Source organism: Histomonas meleagridis (genome assembly GCF_020186115.1).
Source record: "Histomonas meleagridis strain 2922-C6/04-10x chromosome Unknown contig_36, whole genome shotgun sequence".
Classification (NCBI taxonomy): Eukaryota; Parabasalia; order Tritrichomonadida; family Dientamoebidae; genus Histomonas; species Histomonas meleagridis.
Window position 1 is genome coordinate 239,424 of NW_027150879.1, and position 21,203 is coordinate 260,626.

At 25.2% G+C, this 21,203-nt stretch overlaps 2 protein-coding genes across 2 annotated transcripts; one reads left to right on the top strand and one right to left on the bottom strand.

Moving 5' to 3' along the window:
- Positions 1-1,326, top strand: GO595_005620 (uncharacterized protein; the record flags this gene model as incomplete). Its single annotated transcript, XM_067918883.1, has 1 exon — positions 1-1,326. The coding sequence occupies one exon, from the start codon at positions 1-3 to the stop codon at positions 1,324-1,326; it is 1,326 nt and encodes a 441-aa protein (XP_067774252.1).
- A 5,810-nt stretch (positions 1,327-7,136) lies between these two features.
- On the bottom strand, positions 7,137-7,733 carry GO595_005621 (chromobox protein-like 5; the record flags this gene model as incomplete). The annotated part of the gene is made up of 1 exon (XM_067918884.1): positions 7,137-7,733. One exon carries the CDS (start codon positions 7,731-7,733, stop codon positions 7,137-7,139), a length of 597 nt encoding a protein of 198 aa, XP_067774253.1.
- Between the last annotated feature and the right edge of the window lie 13,470 nt (positions 7,734-21,203).

The window sequence follows — 21,203 nt, forward strand, 5'->3', positions numbered from 1 at the left end:
ATGAATGAACAAGAAGAAATTAATCATCTCATTCATCAAAATAGAAAATTAAAAGCAAAAATCATTGAACAAGCCTATGAATATAAAGAAGAAAAAGCAAGATTAAAAGCAATTAATAAATCGCTTAGGGAAGAATATGAAAGATTGCAAATTAGAAACCAAGAAACCATTGAAGAACTTACATCTAGAATAGCAGCACTTGAAAGTGAACTTAATAGAACACAATACGAAACAAATTACATAACTTCAAGTGGAAGTTTTAACTACAATAGAAAAATTTCTTTTGCTGAACTAGAAGCAGAAGGTGCAAGGCTAGCAGAAGAGACAAACAGAATTATTCGTATGTGTTCAACTCCAAATACATCATATGATTTTTATACCACAACTCCTACAAAACCAAGAATTCACCGAACTCATGCACCATCAATTCCCTCTTATCCACAATCTGCCAAAAAGATTTCAAAGCATCGGAAAAAGAAGAGATTAAATGATCATTTCATTGAACCAAATAATGAAAAAATCAAAACACAACCACCAAAACTCCAATCAGATCTCAGCAGCACATCAAAATATAGCACATCTAGTATCCCTATATCTCCTAGGAAACATGATTCTTCGGTCTTACATGAAAAAAGGGATGCTCAAACACCCACAAAACATCGAAAGCTAAAAACGCAGCCCAAAGAGGAAAATTATAAGGTAGAAGAAACAAAGAAACAAATTAAATCCGACCCAGAAAAAATCGACATGAAACCAATTCAAAAAGAAATAACCGAATTGAAAAAACCGATTCAAAAATGTGAAAAACCAGAAAAACCTATTCAAAAAAATGAGAAACCGGAAAAACCGATTCAAAAAGAGCAGCCTTCCCAGAAACAAGAACTCAAAGACAGCACAGTTAAGAGCGTTGTGAGTTTCGAGACTTCTTCACAAAATGATCCATTTGACCCATTGAAAATATCATTCGAAGAAAACAGCACTATAGAAAAAGAAAAATCTGATATCCCAACTCGAAGCAATCCACCTCCGGCAGAAACAGTTCAAGCTCAAAGCAGTGGATGGGGCTCAGAGTTTGATGGTGGAAGCATCGATATGAATCTTGATTTTCAAGAAAGCATCATTGGTGAACCTAAAAAAGCGGATGAAAAGCTTGAAGAACGGGCTAAGCCCAAAGAGGAAGATAAAAAGATTGAGGTTTCTGATCACGAAAATGATAAAAAAGAAACTCCGAATTTTACTTTCAATGATGAAGAACATAGTTCATTTGAAATTAACCCGGACGATATTGTTTTCGATTTTGGAGATGGCGTTGATCCATTTGAATAAAGCAAGAATTAATTTTTGTGTAAAAACAGAAAACATTTTGAGTGGTGTGTTCATTGAAAAAGTACTGCAACGTCTTTTCATTTTTTTGGAAAATGGGACAAAACCAAAGTCAGGCTCCAGTCCAAAATAAAAAGCCTTCTTCGAAACAAACGAAGGAAAGCACACCACGGAAAGATCCAGAAATGCGTTTAAGTGCAGAATATATCAAAAGTCTTCAAAATCTTGAACAACGAATTTTTGAATTAAATGAAGAAAATGTTGAACAAATTGCGGATGGTGTCATGGAATTATTTAGTGATAAGTTCCCATGTACATCCAATCTTATTGTTTGTAAATTAATATTTTCATCTTTTGTTACTCAAAAACTTGATTTTAATCTTTATTTCAGATTAATAAAAACAATTGATTCAAAAGAACAAGACATAATAAAAACGAATTATAAATTACTTGATATATTTACATGGTATTTACTTCATTCTGAGACACAAGAATCTTATTATTTACTTGAAATGTTAATTGAACAACGATTACTTGATCCAAAATTTGTTAAGAATAAAAAGTCATTACATTTTGCACATTATAAAACGAGAGAAGAAATTAATATCTTAAAAGATAATGCACCATTTCATGAACAATTCTTTTCTGTTTATGACGATCTTTCACATGATAATTGGAAAATGCATTTACAATTTATTCATGAAGGAACTAATCCATTAGAAATTGCTAAAATTATTCGTAAAGATGACGTCGCAAAACTCAAAGAAATGGCCGAATTTAACTTCGATCAAAATCAAATAATTGAACCTTCACTTTATGAAAGATGTTCTTTTATTAATAAAACATATGAAAAAATAACATTAATGGATTACGCCGCATTTTTCGGCGCAATCGAATGTTTTAAATTTTTAATGGAATGTGATTGTAACTTAGAAAACTCAGCAAAATATGCTGTAGCTGGTGGACATCATGAAATTGTTCGACTTTGTGAAAAAGGTCATGCAACATTTAAAGATACTTATGAGACAGCAATTGAATTTCATCAAAATAATATTTTTCATTATTTATATCAAAATCAAATTATTAAAGTTGGCGATTTAACTCAATTAGGAAAGAAATGTATTCAAAGCGGAAATTATACAATTTTGGAGTTTTTAATTCAAGAAGGAATGAAAGTTGATGATTCAATAATTGTTGAATTAATAAAAGCTGGAAATTTGTTCTTACTTGATCAAGGTCTTAGTTCAAAGCATTTCCCTAAAAATGCTATAGTTTTAGCAACAAAATCAGGAAATATTGAACTTGTTAAATATCTTATTGGGAAATATAGTTTTGATATCAATGAAACAGATATTTAATTTTTTTGATTTTATGTTTATTGATTTGTTTTAGTGTTTAAATATATTTTTTGGAATTTATTTAAATATTTTAAAACTGCACTTATTTATGCATCTGAAAATGATCTTTTCGAAATTGTCGAATTACTTTTAGAACAAAAAGAAATCAACATTAATGCAAAAAGTATTTCTATGGTTTTATTTAATGTTTATTTAAACTTTTTTATGTTTTAATGAATTATTTGGAATTTATTTCTATTTAATGAATCATCAATTTATTTTGCAAGTGCAAATGGAAATATTGAAAACGTCGAAATGTTACTTAAACAAAATGGTATTGACGTAAGTCAAAGTACTGTTTACTTTTTTTATCTAATATTCATTAAAATAATTTAATGTTTTAACGTAATTTTTGGTATTTATTTAATTTGTTTTGGTCACCACTTATGAGGGCATCTGAAAATGGACATTATGATGCAGTTAAATTACTTCTTAAACAAGGTGATGTTGACTATAATGCTATAAATATTTTTTTGTTCTATTTAATATTTATTTTAATATTTTAAAGTTCAAATTTTATATTTGGTATTTCTTTAAGTTATTTGAATCTGCACTTTTACTTGCATGTAAATTTGGATATAAAAAAATTGTTAAATTACTTCTTTCACAAAATGAAATTTATGTAAATCCACAAGATATTAATTTAGTATAATTGCTGTTTATCACAGTTTCATGATATTTCATTTTAGTATATGGAAATTATTTAAAAAATATATGACACCGCTTATGTATGCATCTCAATCAGGTTTCAAAAAGATCGCCAATAAACTTCTTAAAAGAAAAGATATTGATATAAATGAATCAAATGTCTTTCTTTTTTATTTAAAGATTATTTTAATCACTTTATGTTTTAAACAAATATTTGGTATTTGTCACAATTTTTTGAAACAGCATTAATGTTAGCAGCATCATTTAATAGCGTTGAAATTGCTGGATCACTTCTTGAAAAAGATAACATCGATTTCAATGCTAAAGATATTTTTTAAATAATTTTGATGTTCATATTTTTAAGTTGAAATTTCATAAATTCATTTGAAAATTATTTTTAATGTTTAGAACAGCTCTTATTTGTGCAGCTCAATATGGGCATGCTGAGATTTTTAAACTACTTCTTCAACAAAATGGAATTGATATTAATGTTCAAAATATTATAAAATTATATTTAAAATTTGATTTAAAGATTTCATGTTTTAAAATTCATTTTGGTAATTATATAAATTATTTTATACACCACTTATTTTAGCAGCTGCTGATAATTATATTGATGTCATGGAATTACTTCTTCCGCAACATGGAATTGAAATAAATACTCAAAATGTTTAATATATTTATAAGAAATATGTTTTCTTAATTTTGGATTTAATAATTTTATTTGGAACTTATTTTATATTTTTGAAACAGCTATAATATGTGCAACTAGAAATAATCGCGTTGATGCTGTTAGATTACTTCTTGAACAAGAAGATATTGATTTTAATTCTAATGATATAATTTTAAGTTATTTAATGATGATTTTAATTATTTAGAATTTTTTGATTGAGTTTGGAATTTAATATAATGTCATAATACCTCAATTTTAATTGCTGCTAAAAATAATTGTGAAGAAATAGTTAAATTACTTGTCCAGAAAAAAGGACTTGATATCACTGTGAAAAATGTTCAAACATTTCATTCGACGTTTTTTATACTCATTTGAAATATATTAAGAAAATTTGGTGTTAATTTAAGAGTTTTAAAGTAGCAATGTCTTATGCAGTTGCAAATGAAAATGAAGAAATCATTGATTTACTCAAGGGAGTTGATTAAATAGCTAAAAGAAGAAGTTAAAATTCTCTCAATAAAAATTCAATCAAAAATTTTTTCACATTCTCATGAAAAGTAAATAGAAAAAACACATATTCTTTAAATATATACAAAGTACATTATCTTCTATGATTTGTAACAGAGGATTTTGATTGATATTTCTTCACATTTGCTATTATATCGTTTAGAAGTGGAAGCACTGGAAAAGGACATTGATATTTTGAACAATTGTCTTTCATTATTTCACTGAATAATGAATATGCTTCTTTAGCAGATTTTCTTCCACCAACTTTATTAATATTTATTACTGCATTATGAAATATTGCAATTAATCTTACATCTCTGTTATTGTTGTTTTGTATATGTTTTTCATCAGTTACTTCTTTTGCTCTTTCCTTTTCAGCACGAAAAGATTCTGACATTTGCAAAAGTTCTAATCGTTGCTGATCAATTAATTTACTTCTTGATTCAATAAAGTTTTCTTCAATTTTATTTAATCGCTCCTCGACATTCTTTTGAGCGATTGTTCTTGATAAATCTTTTAATTCCAATGCCTTTTCATAGTTACCTAAAATTGCTTCTTTTTTAGCTGATTCAAGAATTTTAAGTTGTTGAGGAACTCCTCTTTTATTTTGCTTCATTTTATTTTCTGTATATTCCTCTTCAAGTGCAGAGAGAGATTCAAGATGCTTTTTTTGAATCAATTGGAATTTTTTATGGTATTTTAATTTGATATCTTGCAAATTTTGTTGATAATATTTTTCTATTTCTTTTGTATTTTCAATGTGATTCTGAAGGTGTTTTTCAAGCTCGTCTTCAAAGGCATCATAAATACGACTAATTTCTTCTCTTTTTTCAAATAAATGAATTTCTTGAATTCTTTTGTCAATTCTTTTAACTTCATCAAAATTAAATCTGTCTAGTTCTTTTTTCCTTTTTGTTCTAAGTTGAGCAATTTCTTCATTCTGTTCTCTTGATTTCATTTTGTTTGTAAATATCTGTATATCTTAACGTACAGATGGCCGTTTATTAATTTTGTTTTTTGTTTTTGTTCTTAACAAGCCAGACAATATCAACTTCTTCAGTAAAACTAATATCAACATGGGTGCATTTGATTAAAGTATCATATAATGCACATTTTTAGTTCAAGTAATAAATATTATCAATTTATTTCGAACTCAATCATTTTAACAATAAAGAAACCACCCAATGTTCTATCACAACCAAAAAATACTTATCTTTTTTCCCAAAAAACAAACATAAAACAAAAACAATATATTTATTAAAGATCTTTAAAATAATTCTAAATCGCAAAATAATAGAAAAAAGCTCTCAAGCCGCTTTCATATTTATCGCCCACAACAGTTCTAAAGTTTGGGTTATAATTATAATTTAAATGATCCACAACCATTGACACTAATCCCGCTTGAGAAGAAGTGAATCTAAATATGTAATCCACTTCATCAGTGACGTAATAAGCTCTCATCAATGACCTCATTGCAGCCATCAATGAAAATGTTGATCGATAAGTTCCGATCATTTTATCGCACATCATAACACAACACATATCGCATATAGCATCAGATTTTTTCCCATCTGCGACTTTGGTCACATCAGATAAAAACATTCTATTCGAATATTTTTGCTGAAAAAGTGAAATGAAATCTGATTTCGTAGTGGTCAAAAAAATATATGGTTTATCATTAAGAATATAATCATCTAAAAATGGAAACAAAACATTAACAAGCTGCTTCCCATCGCTAATGAAGGATGTAGTCGCATAATGATATCGAATGTGAATTCCAAAAACTTTAACGGTTTTTGGCACTTTTTTAAACTGTTTCTTGACATATTCGAGAACCCAATCAGCAAAATACATAATACGATTCTGAAGGAAGTAAATAAAATGAACACCAAAATGGGTGCGAACAAATTCATTGAAATATGGATCTGTTAAGAGAAAATGTGGATATATGTAAGCTTGTTTTAAAGGCTTTTTAAGAGTCTTAAGCATGGTAAAATTGGTCTTAGGCCAATTCTCAAGAGTGTATATGTTTTTGGACTTGCGCTTATAATTTTTTGGAATTTGATGAACTTGAAATGACTCTGAAAATAGTAACCCTTCATTTGTAAGGTTGACTCTGCAAAAAATGGAACGATTAAGTGCAACAGCAACAATGGCACCGGTTGTTGCATGCAATAGGACATTGCCTAATCCACAAAACATTGAAATATCGACTATCCTATCATCCATAAATGGAATGTCCTTAACTGTTTGTTCCCATAAACGGACTGTGTCATATGCATTTAATAGCTGAGAGCAACTAATTTCGCTTTTTGGTGAGTTGCATGTATGATAATTTCTTTTCCATGTTGGCAAATGAAAATATTCTGTAGCTTCTTCGATTTTTGTACTTGTAGTTTTGAATGAGATATTTGGATGCGGAATAAAAAAAGAAGCAAAAAAAGGAATAAGTTGCAACTTATCAAGTGAACGTTTATTTGGCCGATCAATTTCGAAAGAAATAAAAAATTTTTATTAAAAACGATAGTAAATTCACATATGTAAAGTATTTAATATTGTTGTCTGTTGTGGATATCCCTTAAGAAAGTTTATGGAGAAGTTTTTAATATTTTTGTTTCTAAATAATTTAAAACAATGTCAGGACATATTTTTTTCAATAATGTCGAATGAACATCAGATGTGTTGGAAGAATCTTTTAACTTTACAGTATAGACCCAGCCTTTAGGAGTTTTTTGAGATTTGATGATTTTTTCAATATTATCACCTGGCTTCTTTATTGGTTTAGGAGGAGTTAGCTTGAATAATGTACTGGATCTTAAAGGAGCTCTCTGTGAAGGTGTTGGTGCTAGCGCTGGCTCTTGCGGAGGCATTTTTGGTGGCAATACATTTTGTTTTTCTTTCTTTTTTTTTAAATATTCTTTAACTAATTCTGGACAATTTAAATTTTTTTCATCTTCCCAAGTATTTTCTGAATCAGGATACCCTTTCCACTTTAATAAAAATTGTCTCCGCCTATGAACAATTCGATCATTAACAATAGCTTCGACTTCATATTCTTCTGCTGATTCTTCTTCATAATTATCATAATTTTCGCTTTCACTGCTACTAGAAATGCTTTTATCGCTATCATCATTATCTTCCTTTCCTGAATTTTCCAAAGATGAAAGAAAAGAGAGAAACTCCATTTACTAAACGGCTTTCTAAGTAAACTATACAAATCCACAGGTACCTAAAAAATTTTTTAGCATGCATCACCAATATCACATGTGCTAATTAATTTTATGTCATCATATGTAATCAGATCAAAATGACAAATCGAAAAATCAAGATTAAGGTAAAATTATATTTTTGAAGTTAATTAAGATAATCAATTTCCTACGAGTTACATATAAATTTTTATAACTGGCTGCATCCCATTACTGTTGTATTTACCATGACCAGCATATTAGATAAGTTATTTAATGTTTCTATATAATTTTTCTTTTTAATAAATTGAATTTCATGCCAATTATACTATACTGCGTTTTTTGTTATCTAGAGGTATTCACCTATAAATGTATATTACTCAAGCTAATAGCGATTAACTAGAAAATTTTTATTTGGTCGTCAAAAAATGTTGAGCTTAAGTACTGAAAAATCGGCCATCGTAATTTGAAAAGTTGTCAGGTGCCGAACGTTCGATATTTTCATTTCAAGAGGGCTAAACTGAAAGATTGCTTCAAACATCATTAAGCAAGTTTATACAATAAATCATGCAAATGTATAAAAGGCTTTATCAAGAATTTTGTTTTCACTAATTTGGTGATTTTGATTTTAATTATGCATAAAAAAAAAAAAAGAAACTATATCAAAAGAATCACAGTAATGTTCAATTACAAATTAATCGGAATAAAAACGATTTTTATCATTTTTTTAGCTTGAACAACACAGACTAAGAACATTTTGTTTGTCAAGTAAAGTATTTAATATTGAAAATTTGTCATTATTGTTGACAAAAAGTGGCATTCTCATGATCCATGATGAAGAAGAACCAATAAACAAAAAAGCAGAAAATTATACGATTGTAGAACTAAACTACTCCCTTTGCATAGGCAATGACTTTATCCTTTACGATAGCTTTTTTTGTGATGGATCTTGCTTTGTGAAGGAATATTTGACAGTATCATCTGACAACGAAAATTTTCAACGGGAGTATAGTATTTTTACAGAGTGTCATTCTAAATACATTCCAAGATCTTTAATGCCGCCTATTGTAGAGAATGGAAAATTATATCTTGTTTTTGAAAGAACATCAGATAATATTAGTTGCATAAGCCTACAGTCTTTGATTCAGAATTGCTCCTGTTTAAGTTCACAAGAAGCATCAAATATAATTTCACAGATTTTTGATGTCATTCGACTACTTGACAGATTCAACATCCACTTTACCAAGTTCAGCTTAGATGACATAGCTTACAATCAAACAGGGCAATACATATTAATATTCAATTTTTTAAATACAATTGAATCTAATGATCCAGAAATTAAAACCAAGGAGCTTAGGTCATTAGCTGAGTTCATTAAGAAGATCATTCCTTGGGTCGAAGACAATTGCCTTTTTCTAACATCAAATGAAAAGGCTATTATTGATTTGTATCATTCTTTGATCGAAAACCCTGAGAAGGTTCTCGAAGAGGAGATGGACCTCAAACTGCAGCGGTACGAGTCACTCTCTGATATATTGGATCAACTTTCCGTTGATGCGCTCTCATAAATATTTGTTGTTCTTATTTGCTTTTTTATTATTTTCAGCAGATGAAATTAATTAACTGTTTCCCTCTAATGAATGGAACAATTTTTTTGGATTAAAATCAATTTTTTTTGTGTGCATGAAGAAGGCATCCAATGCCTTGAAAAACCTTTAGACAGGACATCCTCTAAAAACAACAATCATCACAACACCTAATGTACCCACAAAAACATATTTCTTATAAAAAAATTCACAAGATAATTTATATAAAATCAGCTAGATTCAATTTTTAATTTATGTAGATAAAAATATTAAAAAAATTATGTCTTCTGAAATTTTAGAACGATTAATTAGAGTTATTGCTCACCAATCTGGTTTTTGTTCTAGTATTCACTAGAATGTTGTCATTCAATTTTTTGTTATCGTTTCTATACTTTACGTAGTATTTGTATACTTCACTCAGAATGTCAAATAGGTAAAAACGACGGTTATTTGTCACTTTAGAGTCAATAGTTTTAGGTAGGTATATATACCCCGGCCCGGCTCCCTTTTGGGTTTTCGGGATCAATCCCGATCGCATTATATACCTACCGTTATAAGATCTCAATTTTTTTACAGAGATAGATCTCAGAGTAAAAAAAAAAAAAAACATTCGAAATTCGATATTACTTAGGACATTTTCGGATGCCTATCTTTTATGGAATCGAATAATAATATATTATTTTATTTTATATACTTAGTATATGAATGTTCGATAGGACTATTTTCTGAAGATATTAACAGTATTCTTGATAGAATTGGCGTTCAAATACGTTTATCTTTCTGCATTTTTGACAAAATGAAAATATCTTTTATTTGACATCATTATCACCATATTTATATTAGATATATTGAACATTTTTATATACGAAAATAAATTTGTTTAACAAGATTTATCGAGTAATAATTGAAAATAAATTCTGAATAAAAATTTTACAATTCACAATATATGTTTTACACATATCGTCATTGAAATAACAATTATCAACGAAACAGCACGAATTTGATAGAAAAATATTAATTAGCCTCTATATAATTTTCACATCATGTTGGCCATTTTCCTTTCAAGATGCCCAATCGTTTTATATCATTAATCATAAAATTCAAGATTTAAAAAATCGAATTTTTTTACAGTCAAGCATCTTTTATATTCTATGTTGTAAAATGTCGTATTTATACATTATTTTGAAATATGTATACCCAGATATATACCTCGTGTCAAAGATTTAGAGGCTTTAACAAAAACAATTATAAATGGTGAAGATCCTAATATAGGATCAGCTCTTGGAATGTCTTTAAGGACAATTAGAAGAAGAACTCATCAAATTATGGAGAATAATTTTAATTGTCCACCAATTTTAAATAAAGGTCCTCATCATATAATCATTCCTCCTGAGATGTATGAATCTATATGTAAAAGAAAACAGCGCATCAACACTTCTCGAAATCAAAAATGCTTTATTAGAACACTTTGAAATACCAAATGATCAAATATCTATATCTACAATTTACTGTCATTTGGATGGAAATTTTGTTTCTTATAAAAAGCTTCGTTATGTTTCTGTAAATGCAAATACATCAGAAATAATTAAAACAGCTATTAAATTATATAAATCAAGCGACAAATTTATCAGAAAGTATTCAACAAATTTACATTGATGAATCAAATTTTACAATCTTGACAAGAAGAAATATGGGAAGATCTAATATAGGAAGAAGAGCAGTTCAATCATCATTAATTGGTAAATGTAGAATAATCAAAATTTTAGCAGTTGTTATATATTATCATTGGGAGATACATTGCATCAGCAAAGCCTGATAAAAAGTAAATCTAAGATTAATAAAATTCCAGTGACATTTTGATATTTGTAATTACTAGTTTTCGTATATGCTATGACAAGTACATTTATCTTTTCATATTTTTGGCAAAATATCTTTTCTTTTTAAGATGTTATAGCTATGTTGTTGGTCTGACTCACTTTTTCATTTTATATATTTGAAATAAAACATAAATATATTTATATAAAGATGGAATTACAGAAAAATTTTAATGTAAAAAGAAAAAAAAATTATTATTCTTTATAAATTTAGAGCATAAATAAATTTTATCAGGAAATGCCGAGTCTTATACGTTTTCTCTGCATTAACAAACACCGTGTGCTCTTGCCCCTTACCCTAAAAAGTTTTCGGTTTACTTGTATATATAAAAATTGAAAGTGTTAATGTACATTAAATAGATAAGGTTAACAAATGCTCATTAGAATAAAAAACCATTATATTGTTAATGTTAACTTTTATGAATAATTAATGGTTTCAATATTTTATAAAATATCTTTAGCATTAATATCAATTCCTTCTTGTTCAAGAAGTAATTTAACTATTTCTGTATGACCATCTCTAGATGCTAAAATAAGTGCTGTATTAAATAATTTAAATAAATTCCAAATATTATTTTGAAATATCAAATTATTAAAATAAATATCAAATAAAACAAATAAATATCTTTAGCATTAATATTAATTCCTTCTTGTTCAAGAAGTAATTGAACTATTTCTGTATTATCATTCCAAGATGCATTAATAAGTGCTGTTCCAAATAATTTAAATAATTTTCAAATATTACTTTGAAATAACAAACTATTAAAATAAATTATAAATAAAACAAATAAATATCTTTAGCATTAATATCAATTCCTTCTTGTTCAAGAAGTAATTTAACTATTTCTGTATGACCTTTTGAAGATGCTATCATAAATGCTGTTTTAAATAATATAAATAATTTCCAAATATTATTTTGAATTTCCAAATTATTAAAATAAATATCAAATAAAACAAATAAATATCTTTAGCATTAATATTAATTCCTTCTTGTTCAAGAAGTAATTGAACTATTTCTGTATTATCATTCCAAGATGCATTAATAAGTGCTGTTCCAAATAATTTAAATAATTTTCAAATATTACTTTGAAATAACAAACTATTAAAATAAATTATAAATAAAACAAATAAATATCTTTAGCATTAATATCAATTCCTTCTTGTTCAAGAAGTAATTTAACTATTTCTGTATGACCTTTTGAAGATGCTAACATAAGTGCTGTATAAAATATTTTAAATAATTTCCAAATATTATTTTGAAATATTAAATTATTAAAATAAATATCAAATATAACAAATAAATATCTTTAACATTAATATCAATTCCTTCTTGTTTTAAATCGTATTCAACAAGTTCAATATTTCTTGATCCTGCTGAAAATACCAATATATCATGCGGAATTGAATGCTCTTTAAGAAAATATTCAACTAAAAAAATATTTCCAATCATTGCTGCTTCATTAATAATATCATTATTGATTTCCATTCCTTCTTTAAGTAAAAATGAGAATATTTCGGAGTTATGATATAAAATACAAAGATTTCCTAATTTTTCTAAATTATTAATTTCTTTTAATTTATTATCATAAAAATATTTAAAAATATCATTACGATGAAATTCAATTGCAGTTTCATATGCATTATCAAATGATGAATGATTTTGTTCACATAAATGAATGATTTCAAGGTTTCCGCCTGCAATTGCATATTTACCTGTATTTTTTAAATTTGCACCATTCATAAGTAAATATTTAAAACATTTAACTGAAGAAAAAAATGCTGCATAATCAATTAATGAAACATAATCTTCATCAATGAATGAACATATTTCATAGAGTGATGGTTTAATTTTTTGATTAAAATCAAAATTTGTTTGCGATGATATTTCTTGAAGTTTTTCTATTTCATCATTTCGAATTATTTTTGATATTTCATTTGGATTATGTCCTTCTCTAATTAATTTCTTATGTAATTCCCAATCATTCTTTGAAAGTTCTTCATAATTTACAAAATCATGTTCCCTTAAATAGATTGTTAATTTATCTTTAGACATATAATGTACAAAATAAGCACTCTGATTGTTTTTTACAATATTTGGTTCAAGAAAATTATGTTCAATCATAGCTTCAAGAAGATAAGATGATTCATCTGTATTTTTATTATTAAGAAATTGCCCAAATATATCAAATATATTGGATTTGATTTTATTACTCTCTTCAAATGCTCTTATTTCTTTTGTAATATTCAAAAATATATTTGCATTATTATTTTTAATTACAAAGGAATAATATATCATTTGAAGAATAATTAAATCATAAGATAAAGGATGGATTTCATCAAAATTATTGATTATTAAACCTAAAGTTTTAGTGAAATTTTCATCATTCAAACCAAAAATTGCTTGATTTATTGATAGAAGTGTTTCCCAGTTACAATTTTTTGGATTCATATTTAACAAATTCATTAGAGACCGTTTTTCCATGATCGGTTGTTCCCTCTCAATCGTCGGAGGACGCTTACTGCTTGCCAACAACAAGAACGATACAGTAAACTTTTCTAATTGCTTGTCAACTAATGAATAAGTAAAGTTTCGATTTCCATATCCTGTCCGTATGACTGGATTTAGTGTACAACTACCATATCTTTCATTCCTTTGCATGGAAAGTAAAAACATCATATGATGAAGGCTGTGATCCCACCACGAAATATTTCGAACAAAGAATGATCAATCACTTAATAGCGAAGATAAGAAACTTGATGTTACCTTGATAAAGTCGTTGCTACGAATAAAGTCAAGATAAAAAAATGTTATAATTTGTCCAAAACTAAATTTGTTCGTATTCAGATCTTTGAACTATTTTCGAACCAACCAATGTTTATTGGAGGCGCTTTCGTAAAATGGTTCAAAAAGCAAATGATGATCCACATCGAGCTGATGTTTACAATACTTCATCCAATTTCGATAAACGTCGCTTTCATAATCTATCTCCCACACATTCTCTTTGTACACTGTGTTGACTCATTGTGGTTCCAACGCGAACTCACAAAAGGAAAAGCTGCTGTCCAAGGCTACAGGTTACAATTTCTCATCATATTTCCTATAATATAATTATGGAATGCTTTCCTTTTTAATCGATAAAGATAATAAAAATATAGAGGAACTTATTTCATCTATTAAGACGGGGAATGTGTTTTTGTTTAAATATTTTATAAAAAATAATACAGATTAAATGTTTTAAGTTTGATTTTAAATTCAAGAAATAAAGAACTTTTTAAATATATTTATATTGATTATAAGTAATGATGATAATTCATTAATTTATATTTAGTTTTATATCAATAATTTGTTGCTGTTTTATTTAATTATTTTATTTCCAAATTATAAATAATTGGATAGACTGAACTATACCCGGAAAAAATACACGAGCAAACATTCGCTGTACATGGACGAGAGCTATCAGTATCACGAACTGCAGCTATTGCAATATATATTGTTCCGCAAAGAGGACGTCTTCCATGAATTTGCACAGTGGCAATATGGACAACCCATGTATATTGACAATCCCTTATATGGGATTTAAAAATATTACATCATATGTACTTGAAATTACATGGAAATTTTGTATGCCTTTCACGCTTCTCAAACAGGAAAATATAGATATCATATTACATATACATGTACATTTAGTGGTCAAAATAAAGCAACAAAGCGTCAATCACCCAAATGTGAAAAACGTTTTTAGCTAAAGAATCTTGTTTTTTACATTCTCCTAACATCGATCCGAACTATGTACACACACATATATATTCTTCTCCATAAAATGATGGGGTGTCACCTTCGCGAAGCCAAATTATTTATTTATTTATTTAAAATTTATATGTTTATATTTATTATTTATAAAGGACTATATTAATAACCCCGCACTAATATGCCTTATATATAAACATTTTTTTATTCATTTATTTAAATAAATAATTTTTAACGATTAATATATATAAACAATTATTTAATAAATTATAAATCCTATATAATATTATAATATGACGTAAAATCATATAAAAGGGCTATTCGAAAAACGCTGTCCTTAAACGTCCTTGAAAACGTTAGAAATTTATGGGATGAAAGTATTAGAACAATTAAAGAAAAAAACATCCCGAGAAAATACTAAATTAAATATAACATATTTACAAAATGCATCAAAAGAAATTATACCTAATTCAGCAAAAATAGAAATAGAAAAAAGATCTGAAGAATTATTAGTTATTTATTCAAAAAGAAAAATAACACCAGAAGCCCTTATAGATATTAGCTCAGTATCATTTTTTATTCCTAAAGAAAAAGATATTTCAGAAACAATTTTTAATTTTTTAAATAATATAAAATCAATCATAAATAATCAAAGTGATGACTTTGAAACAATTGAACAAGGAGAAACGTATGATTTGTTTAAAAATTTTTCAATAAATATTCCATTTTGTAATAAAATGATGCAAACAAATTTTTTTGACATTTATAATTTTTCCATTTTCCACAAAGGAAAACCAATATCCAATTCATTGTTTCGAATGCTTCGTAGGTGTATTAAATATTCACAAATTCCAATCAATAATGTATTAGCCAAAGGAATATTTGATAAAATTGATAAGATTGGTTCTAATGAACACTTGCACCTTGTCACTACTTTAATGCGAAAAACCACAGAGAAACCTGATTTCAAGAAATTCAATACAATAATTCGCATTACTAATAATTGTAATATTTACATCAAACTATTTTCATTAAACAAAGTTGAAGCCATAAATTCATTTCGTGACTTATGTGACAAATATATTTCGAGTGAAATGTTAAAATTTACGATTTCGAATCCAAATCTTATTGAAGAAAACACAATTCCAATAACCCTTTTAGAGAAATATATAAATACTTTTACTGATAAAGAGCAAAAAGTTTTATTATCCAAAATAAAATATAAAGATTTATATCATTTAAAGCATAAAATTAACAAAATCGAATATAATGATTCCAACAAAACGAACAATAATTACTTAAAAGAATTAAACATAAATATAATTTTAGGCTTTAAAGAATGTTTTAAACAAATTATTGTTAACATATTAAATAATTATTGTGTTGATTCTCTTTCATATATAGCTAATGGTGGACCATATAAAGAACTTGATGAAATAATTTTAAAGAACTTTACGAATTCTTTATTATATAAAAAATATAATGATGATGAACAACTAATAAAAATTATGTTTGGGATACCACAAAACCATATGTTTAATGATTATAATTATGATATTAAAATTCCATCAATTTTTTGTTTTTTAAAAGATTATAACATATTAAATTTTGGTGTACAATATAAAATATCGAAATATCTTTTTGATAATAAATTAATTGATTATAACTCCGATATTTTTAATGTTCTAGGAAGATTTTATATGAATAGAAAATCTGCATTTAATATAATTAATATTCCGGAAATTTTATATAATTTGATTAATGAAAAATATCCGAATTTTGATTTTTTTCAATTTCATTTTAATCAAAATCAATCATATGTTGTAATAAATGAAAAACAATTTAATTTTTTATTTTATTATGATGAATGTAAACAAAACGAAAAAACAAATTTAGTTTGTATTGATGATAAATTGTTTATTAATCTTGAAGAAAACAAAATCATCATTGATTATATATATAATCAAACATTACCACCAAAAGTTTATCAATGTACTCCTAAAAAATGGCATAAAATTTCAATAAATATTAACAACGAAAATGTAATCATTAAATTTGATTATGAAAATGATCATGTTATTAAAATAGGGAAAACAAATTCAGTAATTATTGGATCAAAAAGTCAAAATCCAAGAACTTCTTATCTTATAAAGTTTAATGATTTAATAAAATATAATTTAGGTAATGGAATTACAAAAATCGAATATAAAGGAATTTTATATCATTTGAAATATATTAATGGTATTCCAAATATATTAAAAAATGTTTTGGATACACAAAGTAAAATTGATTTTTATCATTATTTTGTCTTTATTATTAATGGAATATGTAATTATCACCCGAATTATATCGATAAATTGTTGCCTTATTTAAGAATATTATTAATACAAAAAATCGAATTTGTAAATGAAAATGTTTTAAATTTGATTTTTTCGTTAATTGAAAAAAATGGTTTTAATTGGAAATCATTTAAAATCATTTTTATTAATTATGAATTATGGCAAATGTTAAACGAAAATCTTCAAAACATTATATTTCAATATATTTTTTATAATTTGAATAATTTTAATACTGAAATATTAATATCAACTTCATTAATACATTTTCTATTTGATCTAAAAACAAATTTTAATATAAATAATCCAATTCTATTCCAAATATTGGAAAATTTATTCCAAAATAATAACGAGTTAATAAAGAAATCATTTTTAATTCATATTTTTGATACAAACAAAAAATCAGAAGAAATAATACAACACTTAATTGAAAACAATGAAAATTTTTTAGAAGTAATTCCATTAAATTTGTTAATGTTTTTATCCCAAAAATATTCAACAAAATATTTACAAATTTATTCGACTAATTTCGTAAATGGTAAATGTTATATCAATTTTAAAACTCTTAAAGAAAACATTCCATATTTTACTAAGTATTTAATTAATGATATAAATTTATGGAAATTTTTGTTTTCGATTTTAACAAATGATAATTCGATTGATTTATATCAAACAAATTTCCAAATATATAAAATTCGTAATCCTGAAACTTTACATACGATATTTCCTTTAATTTGTTATCTTTATCAAAACAAAAACTCTAAAAACACATTAAAACTAAGAATATTAAATTTAACTTATTATTTAATTGAGAATTCTAAAATTAGTTTAGAACAATTCCAAGATGATATAATATTTTTATCATATTTTGGAATTCCGAATAATATTTATGAACAAAAAAATAAAATCGAATTAAAACTTTTCGGTGATGAATTAATATTTAATACATTTCAAACAAATGATTTGTTTTTTGGTTATTCTACAAATAAATATTTAACAATATATCAATCTGAAATATCAAACATTAATAACATTAATAATAATAATGAAAATAATGACTTAATAAACCATAAAATTGATCCGATTTTACATGAATTTGTTATTAAAATCGTAAATTTGTATTTATGTCAAGTTGATTCTAATAAAATTTCAGAAACATTAAAAAAGTTTTTAGTTTGGAATTTAGATACAAACGATGAAATATTTTCTATTGTAAACAGAAATATAATTTTAAACTTTATTAAAGTTAAAACACCAATCATTGAAACACTTGGATTTATTCGAATTACTTGTAAAACAAATATTTGGGATGGAAATCATTATCTTTTATTTAATCAATTATGTTTATCATTAAAAGATTTTGATTTAGAGTCAAATTCATATGCAGTTACATATATTCGTTCGATATTTAAACGAATTCTTACATATACAAATGATTTTAACTCAATGAACATTATAACATTTTCGAATTTAGTGTTTAATCCAATTTTTTTAATCAATTGGAGTTATTTTATACATTTATGTAATGCTTTTTTAAGAGATAATTTCAAAAAACTTTCATATGATTGTCGTCAAAGTATATGGATCTCATTATTTATGAACATGAATGAGAAAATTGTAAATTCATTAAATAAAAACATCAAAAAGAATTTATATAAAAACCCTGTTCAAGAATTTATTGATATTGCTTATGTTTCATTATTTTATTCAGATATACCACAGAACAAAAATCGATTTTTTAAATGGTTTAAAGATATAATTGATAAGAAAATTAAAATGAACTTAAATAAACAAAAAGATTGTACACAAATATTTTTACAAGGACGAAATTCCACAATAAAACAAATAAATTATCAAATTAATAACTTAAATTATATGAATGAATTAATACATAAATTAAATATGTTTTGGTTTAAAGAAAGATATAACTTAATACAATTAAATAATGAAAAAGATTCATATGAATTGGCAATGTTAATACCTTTTAATGTATCAAAGAATTATGAATTTGTTTCTTCTGTTCATCCGATTTCAATTCCTTCAATTCAAGTTCCTTATTATAATGTATTAAATAACTTACAAACAAAAAATATTTATTATAAAGTAAATGATACGAAAATTCCACAAAATTTACCGAATTTTATTTCGAAATATTTTTATGTATTAAAAGAGAAAAATAAATTTTTAGAATTTAAATTACTTTGTAAAAGTAATATCGAAAAATTATTAAACATTTCATTAATATATGGAAACATTCAAATTAATTCTGTTTTAATTATAACTAAAGATAATTATTATATATTAACTGAATCAAAATCTCTTGAAGAAACTTTAATATTAACTGAAAAATCAAGTAATTTATTAATTAAAGATTTCATGAATCAATGTACATCAAAATATTATGGAAATGTTACAATGTTTTTCGGTCATTTAGTTTTAATTTTTAACAAATTCGATGTTTTATTCTCATTAAAAAGATTATATTATGATAAACCTGCTTTAGAGCTATGGTTTATTCAAGGCTATTCATTATTCTTTTATTATAATAATAATGAAACTATTGAAATTAAACCTTTTTCAAAAACATTTCCAAAAATCGAATCGAATTTTTCTTTATCTTTTTCGAATAAGTTTTGTAATGTTTTAAATATTAATGAGTTTAAAAATTTGTGGATTAATAATGAGATTTCTTCGTTTTTATATATTTTGATTTGTAATATTTCCTCTGATCGAAGTTTTTCTAATTTAATACAATATCCGATAATGCCATGGGTTGATTTTGATAGAAAAATTAATAAACATATTGGAGAACAATTCTCTTCAAAACGTAAAAGAAAAAACATTTATGGAAACAAATTTTATTCAACGTTTTATATTGTTTCACGTTATTTATATCGAATTCATCCATTCGATTTATTTTATAATATCATTAATGAAAATAATAATAAAGATATATTTAACTCATTTGAAACCGATTGGGATATGTTAAAAGATAAAAATAATATAAATTCACTTGAAGAATTAATACCAGAAATGTATTTAATTCCTGAAATTTATGTAAATGTTAATAAACAAAAATTAAATAATTCGAAAATTAAATTAATAGAAAACGTTAAAATTCCAGCCAATTTCACATCACATTTCCAACTAACTTTTTATTTAAGAGATAAACTTGAAAAAACATTTTTATTAAATCAATGGATAGATTTAATATTTGGGTGTAAATCAGGAAATAAAAAAGATCCAAATAATGTTTATAATTCATTTCATCCATGTTGTTATGGATTTGATTTTAATGGGATAAATAATAAATTTGAATATGCAAAAATAAATGGAATAATTCCAACTCAATTATTTACTGAAGAACATCCCACATTAAATAAAACTAATAATTATTTAATAAATACAAACAATAATAATATTTCATATCAATTATTAATGTCATTTCATTCTAAATCAAATGATACAACATTTATATCTGATAATTATATTTATGGGTTAAAAGATAATTTTGAAATTTTTAAGAGTTTTAATACTGATATAATTAAAGCGAAAATTGGTAATTTTATTTATGAATTTAATTCATTTGATAAATGTTGTTTTTCGAATGATAAATTATTATTTGCTGGTGCATTACAATGTGGAATTATTATAATATATTCGGTAATATTTAATGAAACATTACAAATTAAATCATTTAATTATTTAAATACTTGTTTTATGCCTTATGAATTTTATTCATTTACATTTCTGACTTTAAATAAATGTATAATTTCAAGTCATTTAAACATTGTTGGAATCGCTTATGATAAATATTTATTCATTTTTCATGTTTCAAGTTCGAATTTTATTCGGAAAATCAATTTTTATAATAAATGTAATAATATTATAATTAATGATTCATATAATTTAATCGTTGGAGTTGG